Source organism: Rhinatrema bivittatum, chromosome 9, assembly GCF_901001135.1.
Source record: "Rhinatrema bivittatum chromosome 9, aRhiBiv1.1, whole genome shotgun sequence".
Lineage (NCBI taxonomy): Eukaryota > Metazoa > Chordata > Amphibia > Gymnophiona > Rhinatrematidae > Rhinatrema > Rhinatrema bivittatum.
Window position 1 is genome coordinate 242,073,186 of NC_042623.1, and position 25,235 is coordinate 242,098,420.

The window sequence follows — 25,235 nt, forward strand, 5'->3', positions numbered from 1 at the left end:
ATAGGGTAGAAGGCACAGGAAGCACCTGACTGGGAGAAGGGGGTAATTCTGACTGGGGTCTAGGGGGAAAGTACTGACCGGGGTCTTGAGAGGAGGGAGATTGCCAGCACCATCATAGGGCTAAATAGTGCCTGGAGCACTCATTGGATGGCGTGGGGAATGGGATGTCCTTTTGATGGGGCCATAACCCCCACCTCTCATGAGACTGCTGGCTCCTCAGATGTGGAAATAAACTTACATGGCTGCTTCAGCTTACTTCTGTTGCTTTAATAGCTGCAGTATCAGCCCTCCTTCCCTTCTGCCCCTGCTCTTCAGTCTTTAGGTGGGGACTGGGGGCTCCATTTTGATTCACCCTGGGCCCCACATGCCCTCCTAAAGTCAGCCCTGCCAAGAGCCCACATAACTTCATATAGAAAGAAGCTTCATTTATTTTGAGCAACATCCCTAAATCTTTTGCTCCGTATCAAAGTCTACTTGACCACTCTTTCCAATCAGTATCTGGATTAGTCTCTTTTGGACTCCAGGTTTTGTTTGGTTTTTCAGGTGATGATCTCATGGTAATGTAACTAATGTAGGTTTGGAAAAGCTTCTGAGTAGGCACACGGCTGATTATGTGATTATGAGAGTGCTATCTTTTGAGAACAAGAATTAAAGGTAAGCAATGACCTTTCCTAGACTAAATAGTTGAAATTGAGAAATATTTGCTAAACAAAACTTGGTGATGAATATGCATTGCTGCTTTAACAAGGAACCTCTGCATGACTGACTTGTCAGCTGCAGCAGCATCATTCTCCAGTGATATCTTCTCCTTTGTGTTTCTAGTTCTTCCCCAATGGCCACGCGTTTGCCACAGGCTCTGATGATGCCACCTGTCGGCTGTTTGACCTGCGAGCAGACCAGGAGCTAATGATGTATTCACATGACAACATCATCTGTGGAATCACTTCTGTGGCCTTCTCCAAAAGTGGTCGCCTGTTGCTAGCTGGTTATGACGACTTCAACTGCAATGTGTGGGACACTTTAAAGGGAGAGCGGGCAGGTCAGTGTGTGTGAAAGTACAAATAATCCCTTCCATTTGGTGGTGTTTGTATCTTTCAGTGTATTACATTTCCTGCTTTTCTTTCAGGTTCAGATCATTTTTACTGCTAGTCAGTATTTGTATATGTTGGGCTGACCAAAAATGTCCCAAATGTAACTAGGAAATAGGAGGGGAATCTTTCTGAATCTGCCTTTTGCTTTCCTGGCTGCAGAGTCCATCCTGGGTTGCGACTGATGCTTGGAGAGTCATGCGTCATAGAACGTGCAGTAGCTGTTCCAGCACAACCCCATCCCCCTCAAATAGTTTTGATCATTGTGTAGTAAGCTGGGCTACAAATTGGTGCAGTTGACAGAAGATGTAGTTAGAATGATGCTGAATCTTTTCTTTGCTCAGTGAATTGGAGGTTGGCATGTGCCATGAGTTGGCACTGCATTCACTGTATCAGATTTAAGTGCTTCTGCTGCAGCTCAGCTGGTGGCCATGTACTCAATGAAAGACCCCAAGCATGGAGGGGAAAACTTGAAGGACATTGAGTGGCTGCTCACATTCCATACTGATGGGGTTATTAAAATGAGCTTTGCAGCTGTGGTGCAGCAGCAGAGAGTTGCAAATGGAAGAAGCAGGATTTGCTGGTTCTCTGGCACTTCAGTTGCAGCATTATGGTTGTACTTGGATATTGACTGTGTCCATGAAACTCTATGGAGCAATGTTTGTGCAGATGACTTTTCAGGGTCTGGGCTATTCATTTTCTTCTCTTATTCCGCAGGTGTCCTCGCTGGGCATGATAACCGTGTCAGCTGTTTAGGTGTCACCGATGATGGGATGGCTGTAGCTACAGGATCTTGGGACAGTTTTCTCAGAATCTGGAATTAACCTGGGGAGGGTGGGGGCAAACATCTTGTACATTCTCCAATGAGATCTGGAGAGATCAATGCTGCAGCCTATAGCTGTGAAAATTACATTTCTACCTTGTATTTGCAGGTGAAGTTTTTTCTATTCACTGATTATTATTATTATTACACAAAAAAGGCTTTCTGTAAACTAGTAAAAATCAAGAAATGGAAATATTACTGACTCTGACAAAGGGTTAGCACTCGGCCACAGTGATGGAAGAGCTAGGAGCCGGTCCTTTCCTTTCTGTTGTGGTTCAGTTATGTTGTCCTTGAGGGATTTCTGCTTATGCTCAAAGTCTGCTAATCCTGTACTTTTTTGTACATAACAAAATGTACACATTTTAGCAGCCAGACATGTAACATTTGCCTGTATGTAAAGAAACAAGTATATGCATTTTTTTTCCCTGAATGAACTAAAATTATAGCTTTGCCTTTAACTTGATACCACACTTGAGTTTGGTCATGAATGAACTTGATCACTGGTCTTAGGAGTAATTTTTTTCCTTCTGTGTGTGTGTAATCTTACTGTGGGTGACAAGTAAAGCCATTGCAATATGTGTGTGGATCAGTAGAAGGCACTGGATTTACTATTTTATTTTGGTTTCCTACACCAGTCCCAATTATCTTGGGAATGCCATGAGCATTACTCAGTCACTTTTTGCACCATGCTACTCTGTTTTTCGGTGCGGGTTGGATGCCCCCAGGCAAACTCTGGTTTGTGCTCACCACCTGGGAGGCAGGGATTCCAGAACACTAATGGAAAGGCCCGAGAGCTTTAACTGCTAGCACAGAGGGATAGGTTGAATGGACACAGCTAAGGTGTGTGCATGTGAAGATTTCTTCTTTAAAATCAATCTAAAGTATTTCTCATTATTAAATAAAACATGTGTTTCTGCTGTTAAATTGTAAAAAGTGCAGGTGCCTTTGGCCATATAGCATTCAAATATCATAACCCACATTTTACTTGGCAGCTGGTGTGTAACCGCCAAGGTTGTATTCTGGCATGGTATTTACATAGTTTCATCATCAGGTGCCATCTTCATTATGAAGGCTGGCAACCATTATGTGGCATTTTTTTTCTCTCCATGTGTTTCCAGATCTTGACCCTGACCTCTTTATTCTCCTCCATCGTGCTGTCTATTACTAACTTAGCTCACAAGAGCCTCTCAAATACATGACCAGCACTTTTCCTTTCTCTTCTGCTAGGGTTCTTGCAGCTCTTATCTCATGTTTGAGATCAGTGCCTGTAGAAGGCAGGAATTTAATGACTTCCAGCCAAGCTTCTGAATTCTTCTATAATGCCTGGTTTCTTCCTGAACTCATTGCTCTAAGTCCATGTTATCCTACCACTGAGATGTCTGCACTTACTAGCCCTTTTTCTTAGTTCCTCCAAAAACACTTTACAGTCCCAAAAATCATTTTTGGCATTCCCAGTTCTTTGTTAACATTTTCCATCCAACTAGCTAAATATTTTTGTTCTTCCATTTGTCCCATTTTATTACTTGGGCAAATATTTGTCACATTGGTAATTCTTTTTGCTCATAGTTCTATAGACCTTTCAGGTAATGCATTATCTCTAGGGGGTTGGAGAGAGAAAAGCAAAGCACGCCTGGGTGTGTGAGACCATCATGACACGTGGCTCCTGGTAACACGTTTAAGAAGTGTAGTGTAGTGAGGTGACCATTCCAGCCTTTACCAGCAGAGTAAACCTGAAGGTGGGGGGAGGAGAGATGTCTCACAGCCAGTACAATTTCTCTTAACTGATCTAGTATCTAATGCCTTTGAGGTTTTCTTTTTGCAGCTTACTTTTTAGATTGTTTAAGCTAAGATCCCAACAAGAAGTGTCAATGCCAGAAGTTCTATATAGTACCGTTACACATCACAGACCTGTCTATAAAAGCCCCACAGAACCTTTTTTTTTTTTTATGAAGAGGGGGGACAGGAAAAAAGCAGAATATTTCTGGCATTTTGCTGTTCTATACCTGTGTGTTTAGAAAAGTCCCACCTGTAGGAGGCAGATGAGGATGGCACTGCCAATTCGCATCTAGAGCTGCAGTTCTGAGCCAAGTCCTAAGGTACACCCTAGCCACATGCTATATTTTCATATAGCTTATGCTTTTGTATTTTCTGCATAATTAGCATGTATGGTCGGAAAACCAGCGTGGCTTGGGTACTCCTGAAGACTGGGCTCAAAGCTGCTGACCTATTTGGGGGGTGGGGGGTATTTCAGGGACTTTAAAGCTTTGGTCAACCAGCAGACTGGGTTCCACCCCATCTTTGGATCTGTTGATGAAGCCTCTCACAAGACTTTAGCATTGAGCACCCATTTTCTCCACCAAGAAAGCAAACTGCCTGAAAAATATTTGTAAGACAATGTCAAGGGGACTCACAGGCTTTAAAATTAGATTGCAAGTTAGGCTACCACCTTTTTTTTTTCTTTGCATAACCACTGAATTTCTCCCGTTTTTATATAACTTGATTTTAACAACGTTTCGTGTTTCACCCTTCTCTTTGTAAGTGGTCTCTCACTTTAGTGTGTATGCATTCACCATCTTATCACTGTGCTCCACTATAGTATCAGAAATGGAAGAGGGATCCAAAGGTGATTGAGCAGTGCTTATGTCTGGAGATTGTAGTCACGGGGTCCTGTCTCCATGTAAAACTGGCTCTGAAAGTAACTTGGAAATAGTTGCCTAATGATGATGATTTTTTGTGTTCAGTTTTGCATCTCTGCTGCCATTCTCCCAGTATAGATGCATAGCATCTTAGAAGTAATGCCGAGACATTGGTTATCAAGTTTCATTTCCTGTAATGCTACATGCTGTACCTGTCTGTGTCTCCTGTTTACAGCAGGAGCTGTACCAGCTGAGGGGCGAGGAGCATGCTTCTGCAGAAAGGCAGGCTAGGTTTTGTGGCAGTAATACAGATGGGCCTGTTTCTGTTCTGTAAATTCATTCTTGGCTTTGTAACCCCCGTTTATCATTGGCAGCATTTCACTGTGGAGATTACACGTGTAATTTCCACAGAGTGGCACTTTTGAGGTCAGGCAGAATACAAAACCAAAACTTACAACCATGTCTGGAGCTTTTTTTTATTAAAGGGTTCACATAATTGTGAACCTTAACCCAATTACTATGTAATCCTGCTTTAGTTATAATTTGTAATGTATTATAGAATCAGAGCTTTCTAGATACTGCTTACAAGCATGTGTGTTAGGTACCTGCTGCCAGCATTTGGGGAGTCTCCTCTTACTGGGGTACTTTTGTGCCTCGTGTCCTTTTTGTAGTAAGGAGAGGTACCCTTGGTGGGATTTTTATTTTGTTTTCTAGGGTTCCCTCTTCATCCCAACTTATTCCTGGTGCTAACAGTTGGAAGCTGCCCCTGTGGCTTGCTGAAGTGAATTTCAGGTGCTCTTACTACTTTTAACAGGGAGACCTTACTAACTCTTCCAGATGTAGGATTTTGCTAAAATCGTTCATCTTGATTCCTCCAACTACACTAATCATTGGGCATTTTTTTCCCCAAATATATACTTTGCATAACTTCTTTATTTCAGATTGTAAAGCAGGTTCTGGTGTAACTCTTCTCATGCTGAGAAAAGAGAGATCTGCCAGCATGAGGGTTTCTAGGACCTGGGTGGTTATATAAAGGGGTTGTTTTTAATGTTACCAAACTAGATGAGAATTATTTTGCTTCCAGCAATTTCTCTTCAAAAATCTTAGTTTTACAGTTTGTTGTACCGATTGCTTATGGAATATATTGTGCCAAAAATGTCTGGTAGCTTTCAGTTACAAGATGCCATTTTCTTTTTATTTCCAGTATTCACCGGATGTTTAATGAAGGAAACAAGATTTATAAACTATTGTGTAGAGTAAAAACTTAGCCTTGCCATAATTTAGAAATTGAAGAGTACGTGCCACAGAGCTGACTAGAATCTGTTCCATTTGTGGTGGTGGTGGTGGTCGATGTGTAATGAATTCTCAGCTCAAATTCCCCAGGGGTCTCCAGCCGCCTTTGTGCTGGCGAGTTATACCCGAAACAGTTTCTGGGAGCCCCAATATAAAACGTTGAGGTATCACAGACTGTCATTACACTACTGTTGTGTACTTGTCTCTCTTCCACAAGCAATTTTTTTTTTTTTTTGGTCTGCTGTGGTGGGATGTGAATAAACTTGATAGAACCTAATGGAGGTTTTCAGTTTTAATGTGTTTGGAGTAGAGTTGGAATTGCATTCTGTCCTCCTCTGAAGAGGCCTTGACTTTTGACTTCACAGTGCTGAACTGTCACACCAGCGAATTGCAGTTTTTTGCAGGAGCAGTGTTTGCTTACTGTAATTCCTGCTTGTTTTTAGTCCACCAACACCACAACCAGTTATCCAGAAAGTGAAGTTAATTTGTGAGAATGTTAAGGAATAGGACAAGCTCACAAACAATAGACATTCCAAGACAGTATATTTTTGTTAAATGGACACTGTCTCCTCCAGTGCATTTAGTACTGTACTTAAAATTTTTGCCCATGTGTATTCCGGGCCATAAATGTTCAGTGTATCTCAAAGGCAGTTTTCTAGTTGAATGACAGAATGTGACGTTGCATTTCATGTAGAAGTAATTCCGCATGGGGTTGATGGTGCACCTTGTATAATCTGGCATGCATGCTGGTACAATATCTTCCTGACCTACAGAACCACACGGAGCCTTTTATCCAGTTGCTGGTTGTGTAAAATACATGCAGAATGTTAATGCAGTGTTGTACAGTAAAAATGTGTAAACAGTGTTACAAATTAATATAACCTGATAACACATTAAATGTGCCTCACATTCTTATACCACACAGTATGGTAGGTTTTGAAAAATGCAGACTTCAGTGGAATAGTCTTAGATATTTCAGCCTTATTGCTTTACTTACATAGTGGTGCTTCATTCCTTGTTGTTTCCTTTCATCTTAAAAAAAAAAAAGACAAAAAAAAAGAACAGGAAAGAAGTGTCTGACCATGTGTATTACATATTAATATCCAAAGGAATCCAAACCTAGTTGCAGTAACCTGTTCATTTTTTTCTGTAATATATACAAAACAAGATCCACTTTAAATTCAAGCACCTTTTCTAACATTTGTATTTTCATTGCTGAATACTTTTAACAGAAGGCTTCACAAATCTAACTGAAAGGATTCTGCACTGCCTTTGGATTGTGTGTGTATTCAAGAACAGTCTTAAAGGTTTGAAATTCATTCAAAACCAGGGACTCGTGCCATGCCGTTTTCTTTACCAGTGCTGTTGTATAAAGACTTCCCTGTGAAATAATAATCACTTGCTATGAATGTTTTGTTTATAGGTTTTTTTTTCCCCACAATCTTTTCTTGGTATTTGTACAGTGGCTCAGTGAAACAGATATGTTGCCATGAATTGATATTGTAACCAATAAACAAATGCTTTTAACCAGATACTTGTGTGGTGCCTTTTGCTGAACATGAGTTTGCTTCAAGCCTGCTGGATGGTGCCAGAGTGAGCATTTGAACTTTGTCATATTTTCAAATACATTTTATCTATCTGTTGCCCAAAAAAAAAAAAAAATTAGCTTAGTAGAAAATGAGACAAATTTTAAAGGCTTTAGCTCTGAAAATTAGTTGTTTTTGCCATCTGTAATATTAAAGGGACATCTTACACCATTGTCATCTCTCCAATGGTTAATTGTTTTCTAAATTGGTACAGTGTAGGCTGAGGATTTCATGCAAGAGGTTATAAGAGTTCCCTTGTTAGGATGCTTAATCCTCCTGCTACAACAGCAGCATAAAAAGACCAAGTTCCATGGCTCAAAATAAAACAGGCTCCAATTTATTTTCTTTCAGATACATTCCAAGTCAACATGGAAGCCAAATACAACATTTCTATTAAAAGTTTTACAAAATGTACAATAGTCTGTGCAATGCTCATGCACTTATATAAAATATTTATACAGATTCAACAATTCAGAACTGCATCAAAATCAATTCACATTCCCTTGTAAATGTTTTTGCAGAATTAAAGTTTGAGGAAGAAGAAGGGGGGGGGGGGGCGCATATTACAGTTGCCTCAGTAATGAGCATGTAGTTAAGTTGCTTTCAAGTGCTAGCTGCTGTATTTATCAGGTCATTCTGATGGGGCCAATTTTATTCATATAGATGCAGCAACAGTTGGGGGTTTGGTACTGTATAAAAATCCAGCTCAGAACTAAAACCCTGTCTAAGTATGCAAGTACTCATCTTCCAGAAGTACTAGTCCAGATTGGTATAATAGTTTTTCCAAGGATTTCTGTTCTCTTTTTATATCTTTTTGTGAGACCCTGCAGTTTTTGACAAACATACAAACTTGAATGTGGAGGCTGGGTGTACCACACTTGTTTCTGGAATATTCCTGTAGCCCAGTTTCTACATGGTGAGGCATAATTTCCGGACCCCTTTGGTTTTTATTGTATATCCTTTGAACAAATAGACAAAAATTGATAAAATTTAGCAGAAATGTCTTGTAGACTATAAGCAACAACGTTCTAAACTACTGGCTTTTTGTGTTTTGAAGTGTCTGCCTTTAGCTTGAACGCATGCATATTAACAAAGTTTTGCCATTCCCTGTACCTACCCGGATCAGTCCAGACACCTGGGTTTTACCTCCGCACCAGCAGATGGAGACAGAGCAAGATTTGACAGGCTCTGCCACATATACCAGGGTGCCACCCACAGCCTCTCAGTCTCACTCTGTCTCCAGCAGATGGTGTAGGTGCTAAGCCCACAGTCTCTGGGGATCCCTGATTGTATAGTTTAGTATTTAATCAAGATCTGTTTTTTTGCTTTGATCGGTTTAAAAAAAAAGACAATTTTAGAAGTTCAAGTCCCTCGTCGCTGAGAGCCTTGCAGGGGGTTGGAAGGTTCTGAGGGGACCATCCACCCTGGTCGAGGCCGCTGCTAAGGGTCGAGGACCCGGCCCCACCTGGTTAGCAGCGTCGGGGGTGATACTGGGGAGCCCGGCTCACTCCCCCCCCCCCCCCCCCCCCCCCCCCAACTGGAGCAGGAGGTCCAGTACCAGGGACAGCAAATGGCAAGTTTTTTCTCGTTAAAAAAAAAAAAAAAGACACTTTATTTTCTGTGCGCACTGACTCTCCACTATCGTAGATTATTTGATTTTGTTTTAATTTAATTTAATTTAATTTTGGCTTCTGTTTGCGAGCGACGCTGGGGGAGATGCCCCGGGGGGTCATCGTACCACACGTGCGGCTCGGTGCGCAAAGGCTTCTGTTCCGGCTGCGTGCAGGGCGGTGAGGGTTCATCCGATCCCGGTCGGGGGGGGGGGGTCGGATTCGGGCACCGGACCTGGTGATGCAGGGCCTGAAGATCCCACTGAGCGCGGGATCGGTGGCCATTTTGAGTTCCTTTTGGGAAGCCACGCAATCAGCGCTGGGGGAAGGGACTCTACCTCCCACGCTTTCTCCACAGCAGCTCCCACTGGAGGGGGGGAGCGCTCCTATGGGGGAAGCCTCTCCCTTACAGGAGGATAGCCCGGGGGATGCTTCATCGGAATCTTCTTTTTCTTCTGAATTTGTGCTACTTATGCACAAAGTTTTTAAGGCCAAGAAAGCTGGGAGAAAGCTAGCACCGGAGAAGCTGGGGCTACAGCCCAAATCCCAGGAGAGATGTAAAAGGAATAAGTCCCGGGGGGACTTGGACCCGCCAAAAGATAAAAGACCGTTGTGGTCCATCCCACCAGGGATGGACACAGATTCCATGTCTCAGGACGAGACGGACCCGCAGGTAAGGCCCCTATCAGCAAGGCCAGGTACCAGCAAAGGAGCGCAAGTGATGGAAGGAGACGACCCACGGGTGGTATGTCTCTTTATGAGAGATGAGCTGGCACCTCTCATCCCAGCCATTCTGCAGGAGCTACGAATTGAGGCTCTGCCGGCGGAGTCCCATCTGGGAGCTATGGATCTGGTCTTGTTAGGCCTTAGGGGACCTACGGTGTCATTCCCTTTCCACTTCTCGGAGACAGATCTTCTCTTCCAGGAATGGGACACCTGGATTTGGGTCTGAAGGTAAGCAAGGCTATGGACAAGCTATATCCTCTCCCAGAGAATGCTTTGGAGATTCTTTGCCTTCCTAGGGTGGACACAGCAGTGTCGGCTGTGACAGTCCACGATTCCAGTTACAGGGGCTACAGCTCTTAAGGACATGCAAGACAGGAAGCTGGAGCTTCAGCTCAAGAAGGTCTTTGAGGTGTCTGCACTGGGTGTCCACGCGGCGATATGTAGTAACTTTGCACTGCGGGTGGGCCTTTGCTGGGCTCAGCAACTCCAGGCCAATGCCGATCTCTCGGAGGGAGAAACTGCTCAGGCAAATCGCCTGGAGGCGGTGATCGCTTACAGTGCGGATGCGTTGTATGATCTGCGCACCTCGGCCAGGTCCATGGTCTCTGCGGTTTCCATATGCCGTCTCCTTTGGCTTCGGAATTAGGCGGTGGATGGCTCTTCCAAGGCCCATCTGGGTTCCCTTCCAAGGGAAGTAGTTGTTGTTTGGCAAAGAGTTGGATGATATGATGCATTAGCTGGGAGAGAACAAGGCTTTTAAACTTCCAGAGGACAGGCCTCTGTCTCGGGGCTCGTTTTTCTTTAGAACCCGGTTCTGGGGGAACAAGAGGTCTCGTCCAACGAGGTCTTCCAGATCATCTTACTGCACAAGTTCATCCAGACAGCCTTCTTGGCCTCAGTCCTTTCACGGCAGATGGTTCGGCAAACAAACAAAGTAACCCTCAGTTGGGGGCAGGACCTAAGACCTCGCAATGAGATGCGGCCGGTTCATTCCTCTCTTCAGTTTTCTCACCCGGTACCAAACGTGGGGGGCCAGACTGTTGCTGTTCTTCGAGGAATGGACCAAAATAACATCGGACCAGTGGGTCCTCTCCGTGATAAGTCGAGGCTACGCTTTAGATTTTGTACAGACTCCTGCAGACAAGTTCCTCATCTCTCCCTGCGAGTATCGAGAAAAGCGAGAGGTGGTGCAGGGACCTCTGCAGTGACTACGGGACTTGGGTGCCATAGTTCCGGTTCCAGCTGAACAACAGTGCAGGGGTCGCTACTCCATTTACTTCATAGTCCCCAAAAAGAAGAGAACATTCAGACAGACTTAAAAAGGGTCAACAGGTGTCTTCGGATACCGTGTTTCAAAATGGAGACTATTCGCTCGGTTATCGCCTCAGTCTGGCCAGGCGAGTTTCTGGCCTCTCTAGACCTCACAGAAGCTTATCTCCATATCGGCATACAGCCATTTTACCAGAGGTTCCTCAGGTTCTGCATCCTAGGCAGGTATTATCAGTTCCGAGCTCTCCCTTTCGGCCTCGCCACCGCTCCCCGCACGTTCACCAAGGTGATGGTGGTGGTTGCGGCTCAACTTCGGAGGGAGGGTTTTCTGATACATCCCTACTTGGACGATTGGCTGATTCGAGCAAATTCCGAGGTTCTGTGTCAGACAGCGGTCAGTCGGGTTCTTCACCTTTTGCAATCTCTCGGATGGGTGGTCAACCTGGCCAAAAGTCATTTGACCTCTACAGAGTCTCTGGAGTTCCTGGGAGCTCTTTTCAACACAAGACAGGGCAAGGTCTTACCACTGAACGAGTGGTCAAGCTACAGAGTCAGGTGAGGCAACCAATTGTCTCTACAGATTCTGCAGGTGAGAGATTTTCTGAAGGTCTTGGGTTCCATGGTGTCCATGCTAGCTTTGGTTCCCTGGGCTTTCGTGCACCTGTGTCCCTTACAATCGGCATTGCTGTCCCGCTGGAATCCTGTGTCAGAGCAGTTTCATCTACTGCTTCCACTTACGGACCAGGCGAGTGTCAGTCTCGGCTGGTATCGGATCATCTGATGTGTGGAGTACCCCTGGTGATGCCAGACTGGACAGTGGTCACCACAGATGCCAGTCTTTCCAGCTGGGGAGCAGTTTGTCTGGGAAGGTCTGTGCAGGGGCAGTGGTCCAGAGCACAATCTGTGGTGCATCAACCGCCTGGAGACCAGTGCGGTGGCTCTGGCCCTGCAAGCCTTCCTTCTAGTTCTTCGGGGGAAGTCTGTCAGTCTTGTCAGACAATGTGACCATAGTGGCATACATCAATCGCCAAGGAGGAACCAGGAGTCACCTAGTTGCGACGGAGGCGCATCACTTGTTGAGCTGAGCGGAGCGACATCTCAACAACATTGCAGTATCTCACATCGCCGGAGTAGACAACATACAGGCAGACTTCCTCAGTCAGCACCATCTGGATCCCGGAGAGTGGGAACTAGCCGACGAGGCGTTTCAACTAGTCTGTGAACGGTGGGGCACACCACACATGGATCTGATGGCCACCTTCCAGAATGCAAAGGCTCCACGGTTCTACAGCCAGCGCAGAGAGAGAGGGGCCGAGGGAGTCTATGCCCTGGTCCTTCCCTGGCCAACAAACGTGTTGCTATACGTGTTTCCTCCGTGGCCCCTGATCGGCAAGGTGCTTAGATGCATAGAACTTCACCAGACTGAGGTGATTTTGGTGGCGCCGGAGCGGCCCCGGCAATCCGTGGTATGCGGATCTTCTCAACTTGGCGGTCGAGCTGCCTCTTCAGTTTCGGGAGTCCGTGGCTGCTCTTCATCAACGTCCCATCTGTTTGGAGGAGACGGATCACTTCTGTCTCGCGACATGGCTTTTGAAAGGCAGCGCTTGAAGAATAAAGGTTATTCCGATGCGGTGGCTACTTTATTGAGGTGGCTACTTTATTGAGGTCGCGGAAACAGTCTACGTCCTTGGCTTATGTTCGGGTCTGGACAGTATTTGAGGATTGGTGTGCGGCTTGGGTAGTGGATCCCATGCTGGCATCTGTTTCCGACGTCCTAGGTTTTCTTCAGGCAGGTCTTTCCAAAGGCCTATCTTGCAGTTCCGTCCAGGTGGCAGCACTGGGTTGTCTCAGGGATAGGGTCCACGAGGTGTCCTTACCTTTACACCCCGATGTGGTGCGTTTTCTTCGGGGGGCTAAGCATTTGCGTCCTCCGCTTCATCACCCTTGCCCTTCCTGGAACCTAAATTGGGTGCTTTCAGCCTTATGTTCACTGACTTTTGAGCCTATCAAGAGGGTGATGCTGAAGGATCTTACGCTGAAAGTGGTGTTTCTAATTGCGATTTCTTCGGCTAGGTAAGTATCCGAATTGCAGGCTTTGTCGTGTAGGGAGCCGTTCTTGCATATCTCGGATTCGGGAGTGTCTTTGAGGACTGTTATCTCCTTTCTACCAAAGGTGGTGTCTTCTTTCCACTTGAATCAATCGATTGAGCTCCCTTCTTTCCCCAAGGGGGAGCAGTCTGATCCTATGGTGCTGGATTTACGGAAACTGGATGTTCACAGGGTGTTGCTGCGATATCTCGAGGTTACGAATCCTTTCCGTGTGTCTGACCATTTTTTTGTGTTGTGGAGTGGTCCGAAGAGAGGAAGTGTAGCCTCAAAACTACGATGGCTCAAGGAGGCCATTGGGTCGGGGTATTTGCTATGTGGGAAAACTGTTCCAGTGGGCCTTCGGCCTCATGCTGCTTCTTGGGTGGAATCTTTTCAAGTGTTGCCTCGAAATTTGCAGGGTAGCTACGTGGAAATCGTTGCATACTTTTGCAAGGCATTACCGTCTAGATGTCCAAGCCTCGACTTCGAGTGGATTCGATGAGGGAGTGCTCCGAGCAGAACTCTCTGGTCCCCATCCTCGGTAAACTGGCTCTGGTATATCCCAGGTGTCTGGACTGATCCGGGTACATACAGGGAAAGGAAAATTAGTTTCTTACCTGATAATTTTTGTTCCTGTAGTACCATGGATCAGTCCAGGGACCTGCCCACATCTATGTATTCTGAAGTAACAGCGTCTGCTCATGTGTTCCTTTTTCCTGCATATTCGTTATATTAGCTTATTGTTCATTCCTTTGGTTCTGAGAGTTCTGTTCCAGTTGGGGGTTTGAACTCTGCCTTTATAGGTGAAATATAGTTAGGTAGTTTGGTTCCATTCTGCTTTGACATTATGTAAGACTGAGTGGCTGTGGGTGGCACCCTGGTGTATGTGGCAGAGCCTGTCAAATCTTGCTCTCTCCATCTGCTGGTGTGGAGGTAAAACCCAGGTGTCTGGACTGATCCATGGTACTACAGGAATGAAAATTATCAGCTAAGAAACTAATTTTCCTTTTGGTGCAAGGGTCTGGTAATTATGCCTCACTGTGTAGATTGTACCATAGCAGTAGTTAAAAGGAAAAACAATTGTATAAAAGCTCAAATTGGAGCTTCTGCCGTGAATCTGTGTAGCTCCGTAACTCAAGCCATAGCACTTCTTGTATCTGCCTATGGAGAAACTGTGCTAACAGGCATAAAGTGTGGTGCTGAGACTATCTGAGGAGACATCCCTTTAAACTCTTGCAGGTGTAGGTGAGAAGAAAAGACCTTCAATTTCAGCTTGTAGTTTGCATCTGATAAAGTGGACTCTCTGCTCACTGAACGTGTTAAGCTATAATGTGCCAACAGCACCCTGTTCCTGCAGAATAAGAGGGCTACTTCTCTGGAGGTCTATGCTTTGAAGTGATAAACCTGTCCTTCATCCGTTCAGATCCATGGGTTATGGAGAGAGGAGATTTAACAGGTTTGCTGATATAAGCTCCTATGCTGACCTTAAGTCTTCCAGTATGCTGTCTCCAGGAAAGGAAGTGGTTGAAAGGCAGAATACAAATCTAAATAAATGGTAGGAGAGCACCCCATGCTGTGAAGTGAGGCTTGATGAGGATGGATAAAGAGGACTTTTTTGTAGAGCAGCTCCTGAGGTGAAAGGCTAGTACTCCCTCCTGCAGTTGAGCAAGGGCCTTCCAGTTTTTAGGGTTGTTGGTCTACAGACTAGATTTCTGTATATTTTTATCCTTCTGTCCATCTCCCCCTCCCTTCAATTTCTCAGTTTGCCTCCTCAGGCTCTTTATTGGGAATACCTAGTCCCTTGTTGGCATCTGGTACTAAAAAGAATATAAAAAATTTGCCACTGCTGCCAGTTAAAAAAAAAAAAAAAAAAGGCACAGATTGAGAGGCAGTTTAGCAGTCAGTGTTCTGCTGTGGACAAGTGCAGGTATTGTGGTAGGCCTCATATTTCTTCCTAGCCAAAGTAATGAATTTGGGGATTAAGAAGGAACACTTGCAAGTCAGGAGCATGGCAGAACATGGGAAAAAGGCCACATTGTGTAGCAGCCAGGGGCAGCTCTTACATTTATATGGTACATGTTCAGCGGGAAGTTTGCAAACAGGTGGAAATGGCAGCCATTATGGGAGCACAACTGGGATAATTAGCCTGGGTCTCTCTTCTGCTGTACAGGGCGTCAACTTTGATGCAGGAGAGAGTGAGGCTCTAGTTTTACAAGATGATATACTTTCCTCCTTTTGCATGCAATCCTCCTTTCTTTGCCTTGGGTGTCTGACACAAGAATTTTAAAAACATTTAGAATAGGCTTGCTTTGAGATAAAGTAAGGCTTCTCGACGAAGGCAGCAGGGTCTACTCTTTCAATGTGGTGGTTGGGGGCCATCTATTGCTGGTTTACGAGGAGTAGACCAGAATTACCTCAGATTCATGGGTTCTAGAGGTAATAAGGGTCTCACCCCATCATGTTCATGGTATCTTAATGAAGAGCGAGATACAGGCAACATGGGATTTGAGCTACATTGGGGCACCTTCAGGATCTAGGCACAAAGTTCTGATGATGGAATGAGGTCACAGAAAATATTCTGGAAGGTAGTCAGTTTATTTTATATGGAAATCTGGGTTGACAAAGGGTTAAGATGTCAATTCCATCAAACCAAATTTCAAATTTTTCACAAATGGGACTTTTTTCTGCAGTGCTTGTGCTGTCAACTTGCCATCACAGGACAAGACATCAGGATGCCAGGTTACAACGGCATTATTTGTCTGATCTCCAGAATAGATTGTCAAACTACATTTGTAGTACATTATATTTGTCCTTGCCAGAAATTTTATGTCTGAAAAACTAAAAGAAAAATTATAACCAGACTTAAAGAACATAAAAGCAGTATTAAAAATTGGATAAGACTGAAGGCTTCTATCGACAACTCCCATTCTCACTGGTCCAGGTATTGCCAGCTGTGATGGGAGTGGACAATGTGCAGGCAGCCTAACACGAGAAGTGGCTTTACTCTTCAAATGTAGCTCTGCCCAGGCAAAAAGCTCCTGAGCGACTCTTCATTCCCTCCTGCCAACTGATAATGCCACTATAGTGGCATTGTCTGAAAACACTTTGGGAAGTCCAAGCCTAGATCTGATGGTATCCAGGAGTAATGCCAAGGTTCTTCAGTCACAGGTGAGATAGCTGAGGTCATGGATGCTTTGGTTCTTCCTTAGCCCACAGGGATTCTTCTTCTGTATCCCCCCTCCCCCCCCTTCTCTAATAGGCCAGGTGTTAAGACACATCAAGAGACATCTGGGCCAGGTGGTTCCAAAGTGGTTGTGTTGCCCCTCGTTCGTGGATCTGGTACAGCTTGCAGTGGACGTGCCCCTCATTTGCAGGGACTATTAGGATCTTGTCTTATTTTCTCTGATTGGGCAGTTCACTTTTGTCTCGCAGCTTGGCTTTTGAAAGGAGATGTTTGCGATTGAAGGCCAGCCACATCTATGGCGTATGACTGGGTGTGGAGGAAGGCCTTGACTCGTTGCAGGTGGATATTCCACAGGTGTTGGCCTTCTTGCAACTCACCCTTTCCAAAGGCTTAGTTTATAATTCCCTGTGGGTTCAGGTGGCAGCCTTGGGGGTGCCCCAGACATAAGCTCCGAGGGAGGTCATTGGCTTCACATCTGGATGTAGTGAAGTTTCTGAAGGGGGTCAAGTATCTGCAATCACACCTGTATAGGTTGTGTCCGGTGTGGATTTTGAACTTAGTCTTGCGGGTGCCTTGTGGGCCTCTATTTGAGCCGTTGTGAAAGACATCATTGAAGGACCTCACTCTGAAGGTTGTTTTTCTGGTGCAGATTTGTTCAGCTCAAAGAATGTCTGAGCTGCAGGCTTTGTCCTATAGGGAGCCCTTTCTGAGAATTGAGGAGGAGGGGGTGTCACGGACTGTTCTCTTATTCCTAAGGTGGTTTCCTCTTTTCATCTGAATCAGATGGTAGAGCTTCCTGCTTTTCTGAATTGGACGGCTGAGTAGTTTGAGTCTAAGGAGCTCCATTGCTTGGATGTTCATTGAGGACTGATGAATTATTTAAAGGTCACCAACAGTTTTCGGTGATTGGACCATTTGTTTGTGTTTGGAAGTGCAAGACCTCCAAGGGCACAATAGCACATTGGCTGAAGGAAGCTATTGTTTCAGCCTACATTTGTAAAGGTAGAAGAATTCCAGAGGGCTTCCGTGTTAACAACTTTACTAGGGCTTAGTGTCAGTTGGTTTCACCACAGGAGGTTGTAGAGCAGTGACATGGTCATCCTTACACACTTTTTCTTGCCCTTACCAGTTGGATGTGCAAGCTCTGGCTGAAGCATCCTTTGCTAAAAGTGTTATGTGGGGGTCTTTCGCAGACCTGCCCAGTGTAGAGTTGCTTAGGTACAGCCCACTTGTCTGGACTGATCTAGGATATGAACAGAAAAGGAAAAGCGATTCTTACCTGCTAATTTTCGTTCCTGAAGTACTACAGCTCAGAGCAGAGACCTATCCCTATGTCTTTTTCTTCAAGACCGTTGCGGGTAAGTCCATCTTATGTCACACTTTCTGGGAAGAACCATCAGGTCGTATATATTCAGAGCCTTCAGAGGATTGCCTGGTTGTTTTTTTTCACTCATGGATGGTTGTTATGCTATATTCAGGGGATTCCAACCTTGCAGGTGCAGTGTTCCCCACATTTAGACAATTGTTGGGGGTGGTTGCTCACTAATTTGGCTTGGGTTGTCAATCCTGAGGGACTGCTGGTGACACTCTCGGTTATGTAGCAGTGCCTTAAAGTCTTTGGTTCTCTGCCTCCATCTGCTAGTAGGGATGCAAAACCCACTTGACTGGACTGATCTGTGGTACTTCAGGAATGAAAATTAGCAGGTAAGGACCAATTTTTCTTACCCAACATTAGCCTGTTAAGTTGGATAATCTTTTGGCAAAGCAGAGTTGCTTACCTGTAACAGGTGTTCTCATAGGACAGCAGGATGTTAGTCCTCACATACAGGTGACATCATCAGGATGGAGCCCAATCACGGAACACTTTTGTCAAAGTTTCTAGAACTTTGACTGGCACCTACTGGGCATGCCCAGCATGGCACCAACCTTGCATCCAGCAGGAGTTCCCCTTCAGTCTTGTGTATAGTAAGAAGTACATGTGAAAAATAAAATAAATCACAAGCAAACCCAACTCCATGGGGTGGCGGGTGAGTTTCGTGAGGACTAACATCCTGCTGTCCTGTGAGAACACCTGTTACAGGTAAGCAACTCTGCTTTCTCACAGGACAAGCAGGATGGTAGTCCTCACATATGGGTGAGTAGCGAGCTGAGGATGCCCGAGCAATGCACCAAATGCACCCAAAGACATGTAACAGGCACAACAACAGGGGTGGATTTGGGTAGGAGGGCATCCTGAAACCCCTGAACGGGTCGCTGGTAGGATGTTGGGTAGTTAAGCTGAGAATAAGTTGCATAGAACAGACTGGCCAAAAACGGAATCTTGCCTGCCAGCCTTATCTAAACAATAATGGGCTGCAAAGGTATGGAGAGAGCTCCAGGTTGCAGCCTTACAAATATCAATAAGTGGCACTGAACGAAGGTGTGCCACTGAGGTTGCCATGGCCCTAACAGAGTGTGCTTTTACACAGTCTTGTAGTGGAATGCCTGCTTGCTGGTGGCAAAAGGAGATACAGTCCGCCAACCAGGGTCTGTTATCCTACTGGATTTCCCAATTTGATGTTATCGAAAGAAACAAATAATTGAGTGGACTTCCTGTGGGCTGACGTGCGCTCTAGATAAAAGGCGAGGGCATGTTTGCAGTCCAGGGAATGTAGAGCCTGTTCTCCTGGGTTTGAATGGGGCCTTGGAAAGAAAGTAGGTAAGATGATGGATTAATTAAGATGAAATTCTGACACTACCTTTGGTAAAAACTTAGGATCTGTACGGAGGACCACTCTGTCATGTAGAATTTTAATATAAGGCAGGTAGGTGACTAATGCCTGTAACTCACTAACTCTGCGAGTGGATGTTATAGCGAGAAGAAAAACTACTTTCCAGGTGAGATAGCAGAGATCGCATGAGTAGAGAGGCTCAAATGGAGGTTTCATGAGCCGTCCTAAGACCACATTAAGCTCCCAAGCAGGGGCCGGAGGGCGCAATGGAGGATTCAGGTGGAGCAAACCTCTCATGAAGCGTGTGACTAAGGGCTGTGTCGAAATAGAGACATCTCCCACGCTGTTGTGGAAAGCGGCTACAGCACTGACATGCACCCTTATAGAGGAAGTTTTCAGGCCTGATTCTGACAGATGCCAGAGATAGTCCAGAAACTTCGCAGTGGAACAAGTGAATGGGTCTGTGGACATGGACGTACATCAGACTGTAAACCTCTTCAACTTAGAACAATAAGAGCATCTCGTGGAAGGCTTTCGTGAAGCGAGCAGGACTCGGGATACTGATTCCGAAAGGTTAAGGGGTTGGAGTATTAACCTTTCAACATCCAGGCCGTCAGAGACAGGGCCTGGAGATTGGGGTGGCGTAGGCACCCGTCGTTCTGAGGGATGCGCCGGTGAACTGAGGCTTCGAGGATTAAGAACCAGACTTGGCATGGCCAGAGAGGGGCTATCAGCATCATTAAGCCCCTCTCATCATTAACTTTATGAGAGTCTTCGATATGAGTGGAAGTGGAGGGTACGCTTTGAGGAGACCGCTGGACCATGAGCAGGTGAAAGCGATCCTCTGAGAGTGCTGGCTGCGAGTGAGCGAGCAGAAGTTCTCCACTTTGCGGTTGTGGATGGACGCAAAGAAGTCTATTTGTGGATATCTCCAACGCTGGAAGATTGTGTCCGCTATGTGGGGTTGAGAGACCATTCGTGCAGATGAAAAGTCCGACTCAACCTGTCCACCAGAACATTGTCCACGCCCGCCAAGTAGGTCGCTCTGAGGTACATCAAGCGGGAAAGAGCCCATGCCCATATCTGTGCAGCTTCCTGACACAGAAGGTAGGAGCCCACTCCCCCTTGCTTGTTAATGTACCACATCACCACCTGGTTGTCGGTTTGAATCAGGATGGTCTTGTTTGAGACAATCCTGAAAGACTCTGAGGGCATATCTGATTGCCAAAAGCTCCAGGAAATTTATCTGATGTTTGGCTTCCTCTGGAGACCAGGTTCCCTGAGTCTGCAGGCCGTCAACATGAGCACCCCAACCTAACTTGGAAGTGTCTGTTGTCAGGATATGAGGTTCTGGAACTTGAAAGGGAAGGTCTTGAAGGAGACTGGAGAGCTGCATCCACCAGACCAGCGACAGGTGGAGCTGCTTGGTAATGTGGACAATGCTGGACACTGGATGCTAAGCCTGAGTCCACTGGGACTTCAGAGTCCACTGTATGACTCTCATGGTGAGACGTGCCATTGGAGTGACATGTACAGAGGATGCCATGTGACCCAGCAAAATGAGGAAAAGAGCTATCGTGTAATCTTGATCCTGGAGGCATTGCGCTAGGGACATGAGTGTACGAGCTTGATCCTGAGGGAGGAATGCTTTTGCCTGTCCAGGTTGGCTCCTATGAAGGATAGAGATTGAGATGGCATTAGGCTGGACTTGGGATAGTTGATCAGAAACCCGAGAGACAGCAATGTATGGAGAGTTAGATGTAAGGAGGCTAGTGCGTCCCTTTGAGTTGGAGCCCTTATCAGCCAATCGTCGAGATAAGGACAGGTACCGATGGAATCGATGACATTGGGCGAGTCGGTGGCAAGATCCCAGACGGCCCGGGCATAGGTTCCGGTCTCGCTGTTTCCTCGTCCTCCGATGACAAAGGAATCTGAGTGGAAGGTGTTGGACATACCGGTATCCTCGGTTCTACCAGTGGAAGGGCACAGGTCAACATATCCAGCCCGCCGAGTAGCAATGTGAGAGCCGTGGAATCGGGTCGGTGACTGGGGCTGGCATCGGTGCCGGCATCAATGGAGGTTGGAAGCCCTGCAGTGCCTTTCCGATGGCCTCTTGGATCATCCAATCCAATTCCTCGCGGAAGCCTGAGACGTGCAACCCCAGCTCCGAAGTAGGAGGGTCCACCGGTGAAAGTGGAGTCTCTGATCCTGGCACCAATGAAGGTGGGGAATGCCTCGGTGATCCAGTCACAGAGGAGGATGGGGCCTTCTCTGGACGGGATTTCTTTGTCGGTGGCTCTGTCGACACCAATGCTGAGGGCTTGCCTGGATCAATGGACTGAGCCTTCCGATGACGGTGTTGACGCTTTTCACGATGTTCTCCTCGGTCCTTTTCCGGAGCCGAATAGGAAGAAATAGACGCCTTCGGAGTAGTTGGTGCCGGGTGGGCAGCACCGGTGTCCTGCTGCTGGTGAGAGGTCGATGGCACTGGCTCAGACTATGTCGAAGCACTCGGTGGAGTCGGTGGCATTGCCTGAAAAAAACTCCATCTTCTCTAAGTGGGCCTTACGGCCCTTCGGTGTCATTTGGGCACATTTGGTGCAAGTTAAGATGTCATGGTCCGACCCCAAACACAACACACAAACCCTATGCGGGTCTGTGATGGACATTAGCCGAGGTCAACCGGGGCACCATCGAAAACCCGAAGCCATGGCTTCAACAAAAATGTAACCGCGGTGTGATCGATGGCCAGTAAGGCCCCGAAGGGAAAATTCGATGGGAATCGACCGCAAATGAGGGTAAAGCCTTACCTTACGACCGCGACTACGAAATCGATAGGAGGACCCCTAGGGGGTAGAATTTTTGAAATTTTGGAAAGAAGCTCCGTGAGGAAAAATTCCTTCAGGAATCTCTAAGAGCTCCTTAACCCGCATGGCTACTGCTGCGCGGAAAAGAGACTGAAGGGGGACCCCTGCTGGATGCAGGGTTGGTGCCATGCTGGGCATGCCCAGTAGGTGCCAGTCAAAGTTCTAGAAACTTTGACAAAAGTGTTCCGTGATTGGGCTCCATCCTGATATCGTCACCCATATGTGAGGACTACCATCCTGCTTGTCCTGTGAGAAAGTCAGCTCCACCCGTAGGCCATGTAAAGACTTTAGGTTTGGTAATAGTGACTGCAGTAGGAACTCAATCCATTGGACAAGGAAAGTGAATTTGATAAATGAATTACGAGAAAAAACAGCAAACATGTTCTTTCCTCAGTGTAATACACAAAGCACTTCTAGGCTTAATTATCATGTAATACTGCCATCTGAAAGAGCTGAGAAAAACTGAGGTGGAAGTTACACTCATCTTAGAAATACACTATTTCACCTACTTTTAAATGCTTTAATTCCTTGTGTGTTATAATACTATTATATGAAACTATCCTTCAACTCTAATAAGCATTTTAGTTTCCTGCATGTAAAAATATTGTCTAGCCCTTGTTAATGGAAAGCTCAGTGACTAAGTTCAATAGTGAATGTGCTCGCTGGAGCTAAGAAGACGGGCCCAGGCTCACATGGTAAATATCAATAGTCACTTTTTCGTTTTTAGATATGTTTGAAATAGTTTTTACTCAAAGCTCAAGTGTTTCTTTCGTGAGTACTCAATCATATGCCATATAATACTTCAAAAGTTTAGTTTCAGGTATTTTACAGATAATCAGAGCTTTTTCCACACATCCAACTGTAGAAATAAGAGGTCCACTGCAAATTCTGAAACTTAGTTTCTTGTAAACAGGTCTATGCTTCAGTTGCTTGTTTGGGATGGTATCTGTAAGGAATGAGGAGAATTATTGGTAATGTTATTCAAGGCCAGAGCTCAGGACATCTAACTGGGCATAATTTTAAGAGCTCACTGCTGCCGAGGATACATTGGAACAGAGAAGGCTAGATGTATCACATACTTTTCCCTACAGCTAGAATAAAGTTTCTGCTATAGCTGAATCTACTTATCCTGCTAGACTAATACAGACCCACAAGTTTATTTCATTCTACCAGCAGAGGATACAGGCAACTGCCACTGTTCTGTCTCCAATCAGATGGTAGCATATACCGGACTGGTATAGTAGAAGCCCTGGTTCCAAAAGCGTCTGTAGTTCCACTCCTAGGACAACAGTTGTTGTTCCTCGCTGGCTGAGCAGAACTTGGTTCCTAGTGCAATGGTTCTTGTTACTTTCCCTAGGCAAGCAGGATGGAGACAGGCTTCCCCCCTTATTTGTTTTCTAGGTGCAGGAAGCCCTGTTGGCCAGCTCCCAGGATCCCTGTGAGGCTTGGGGCTATCTCAGGGAGGATCCTCTTTGCCAGAGTCTCCTCAAAGCTTCTAGTGTCACTGAACTATAGTCTCCTTTTAAAGCTAAGGTGTTATGATGCTACCAGCCAAATAATATTACTGAGCCTTACAAGCAAGCAGTTAGTTATGAGTCCCTAAACTCAGGATAAATTAGGCCACAGCAAGAGCTGTTTTGCACAGTATTTATAAAAACCTGTGTATTGACATATGCCTTTCCATTGCACCTGCTTAAAGTTATCCTAAAACCTTTTAGTATAGTTGATTTTAATTATATAGATCTCGCTGCACTCATTTTTTTCCTAAAGCCAGACCAGGCCACAGCATAAGCCAACTCTCATATTAGATACAGAACAAATGCATCAGTTTTGCAGGATAACAAATGAAATCTATTAAAATAGATAAGTTTTGAATATAACAATTCATAAGGACCAGACTTGGCCTTACAGTCACCTCTGAACCTGATGGGGATGGAGAGAATTTGGAATTTATGAAGCTGAGAGCTAATCCAAGTACACTTGGATTTTGGAGCACCAGCCACTTAAACTTTGTTAGATGAAGATAATAGGCGTCCTTGCACCAATAGATTACAGATTCATGAAACAAAGTAAAAATTCCATTCTACCAGTGCAAAACCTTTCAGGGCTTCAGTTATAGGAGAGGAGAGATTCTGAAAAGGAAAGGGCTCCAAGTTACTTTCCTTGTAGGAAGTTGAGTAGAAGTCTGCATAAAAATCCCTTATGTATTCCACTGAAGAAATTGCCTTGCAAAACCATCCAATTCCTTTTCAAGATAAACAGCCTTGTTCCTGAAAAATAAAAAGGAGAAACATTGGATCTTTTAGAAGACAAACTCCCCACAAAACATAGTAATAACAGACATCCCATCATACCCTGAACAAGAAAGCAGCCCAGTTCAAATACTAGCTACTCTAGTACCTTGACTTTATCTAAGGTAAAAAATCTGAGAATTTTCCTGAAAAACCCCCCCTATAGTAACCTATATTTTCCATCGAAAAGCAGGCTGAATTAGCTATGATCTGTGGGTGATGTTAGCCAACATCAAATGCATTTGTCAGAGCTGTAAGCTCTGAACGTGTGCAGGAGTTCCCCTGCAGGCGTTGCCTTGTGAGCCCCCTCAATTTTTTTGTCAGAGCTTTGTCTTTTTTTTTTTTTTTTTTTTAACTTCAAACTTGCAATTTTCCTTCAAAAATCTTATTCTGCCTTACCTCCCTGCTTCTGCAGCCACACAAACAGCATTAAAAAAAAAAAACCCAAACCCCACAAATAAAAAAACCCCACAAAACGTTTTTTTCTCCCACAGGATGTCAGGCCACGGGAAAAAAGCCTACAAATGTTAATGGATTAAAAAACTGCTCATGGTGGAACTGTCATGTCCCTTACTGATGGCCACGAGTTATGCTATTGCTGAGACCAGACCACAAACAAAAAAGCTGACAGTGCTTCAGGGCTATTCACTTGGAAGAGATGCATAAATCTCTCAGAAGTGACGGCAGATCTTCTTCCGTCAGTGCAGCACTGTCTGCCTTCTTGGGAAAGACTTGGAGCTGTTCCAAAACTCCCCAGCCGTGAGGTCAGGTTCAGCTGCCTGGACACCATAGACACAAGAGGCATCACTCCCTTGAGCCAACCTTATCTGCATTGAAGCAGTACAAGCAATGCTCACATCAGCACAGGATGCACTGGTGCAAGTCATGCCGACGCATTTGATGCATCTTGACTCTTCTGATAAAACAATGCCTTCTCCACCTCATGTCTCAGTATGCTCAATGCAGATCATGATGCATTTGACTCACATTCATTCCATGTTGTTCCTGGACCTTTCTGGAGCATACAGCCTGAAAGGAGCTCATGATCTTCTACATCAACTTT

The 25,235-nt window shown here is 45.4% G+C and overlaps 2 protein-coding genes across 13 annotated transcripts in view; one reads left to right on the plus strand and one right to left on the minus strand.

Annotated features, from left to right (window-relative positions):
* Positions 1 to 7,372, plus strand: part of GNB4 (G protein subunit beta 4) — a 98,075-nt gene extending 90,703 nt beyond the window's left edge. For all 8 annotated transcript variants that reach the window (XM_029615966.1, XM_029615967.1, XM_029615972.1 and 5 more), the window contains 2 exons: positions 823 to 1,039; positions 1,806 to 7,372. In XM_029615966.1, coding sequence (XP_029471826.1) covers positions 823 to 1,039; positions 1,806 to 1,912 — 324 coding nt within the window. In that variant the 3' untranslated portion in view covers positions 1,913 to 7,372. The remainder of the gene's footprint in view (positions 1 to 822; positions 1,040 to 1,805) is intronic.
* Positions 7,373 to 22,609: 15,237 nt separating this feature from the next.
* Positions 22,610 to 25,235, minus strand: part of MFN1 (mitofusin 1) — a 153,758-nt gene continuing 151,132 nt past the window's right edge. For 4 of the 5 annotated variants that reach the window (XM_029615781.1, XM_029615786.1, XM_029615785.1 and 1 more), the window contains exon 18: positions 22,610 to 24,151. In XM_029615781.1, coding sequence (XP_029471641.1) covers positions 24,082 to 24,151 — 70 coding nt within the window. In that variant the 3' untranslated portion in view covers positions 22,610 to 24,081. The remainder of the gene's footprint in view (positions 24,152 to 25,235) is intronic. The other variant, XM_029615782.1, reaches the window with a different exon arrangement.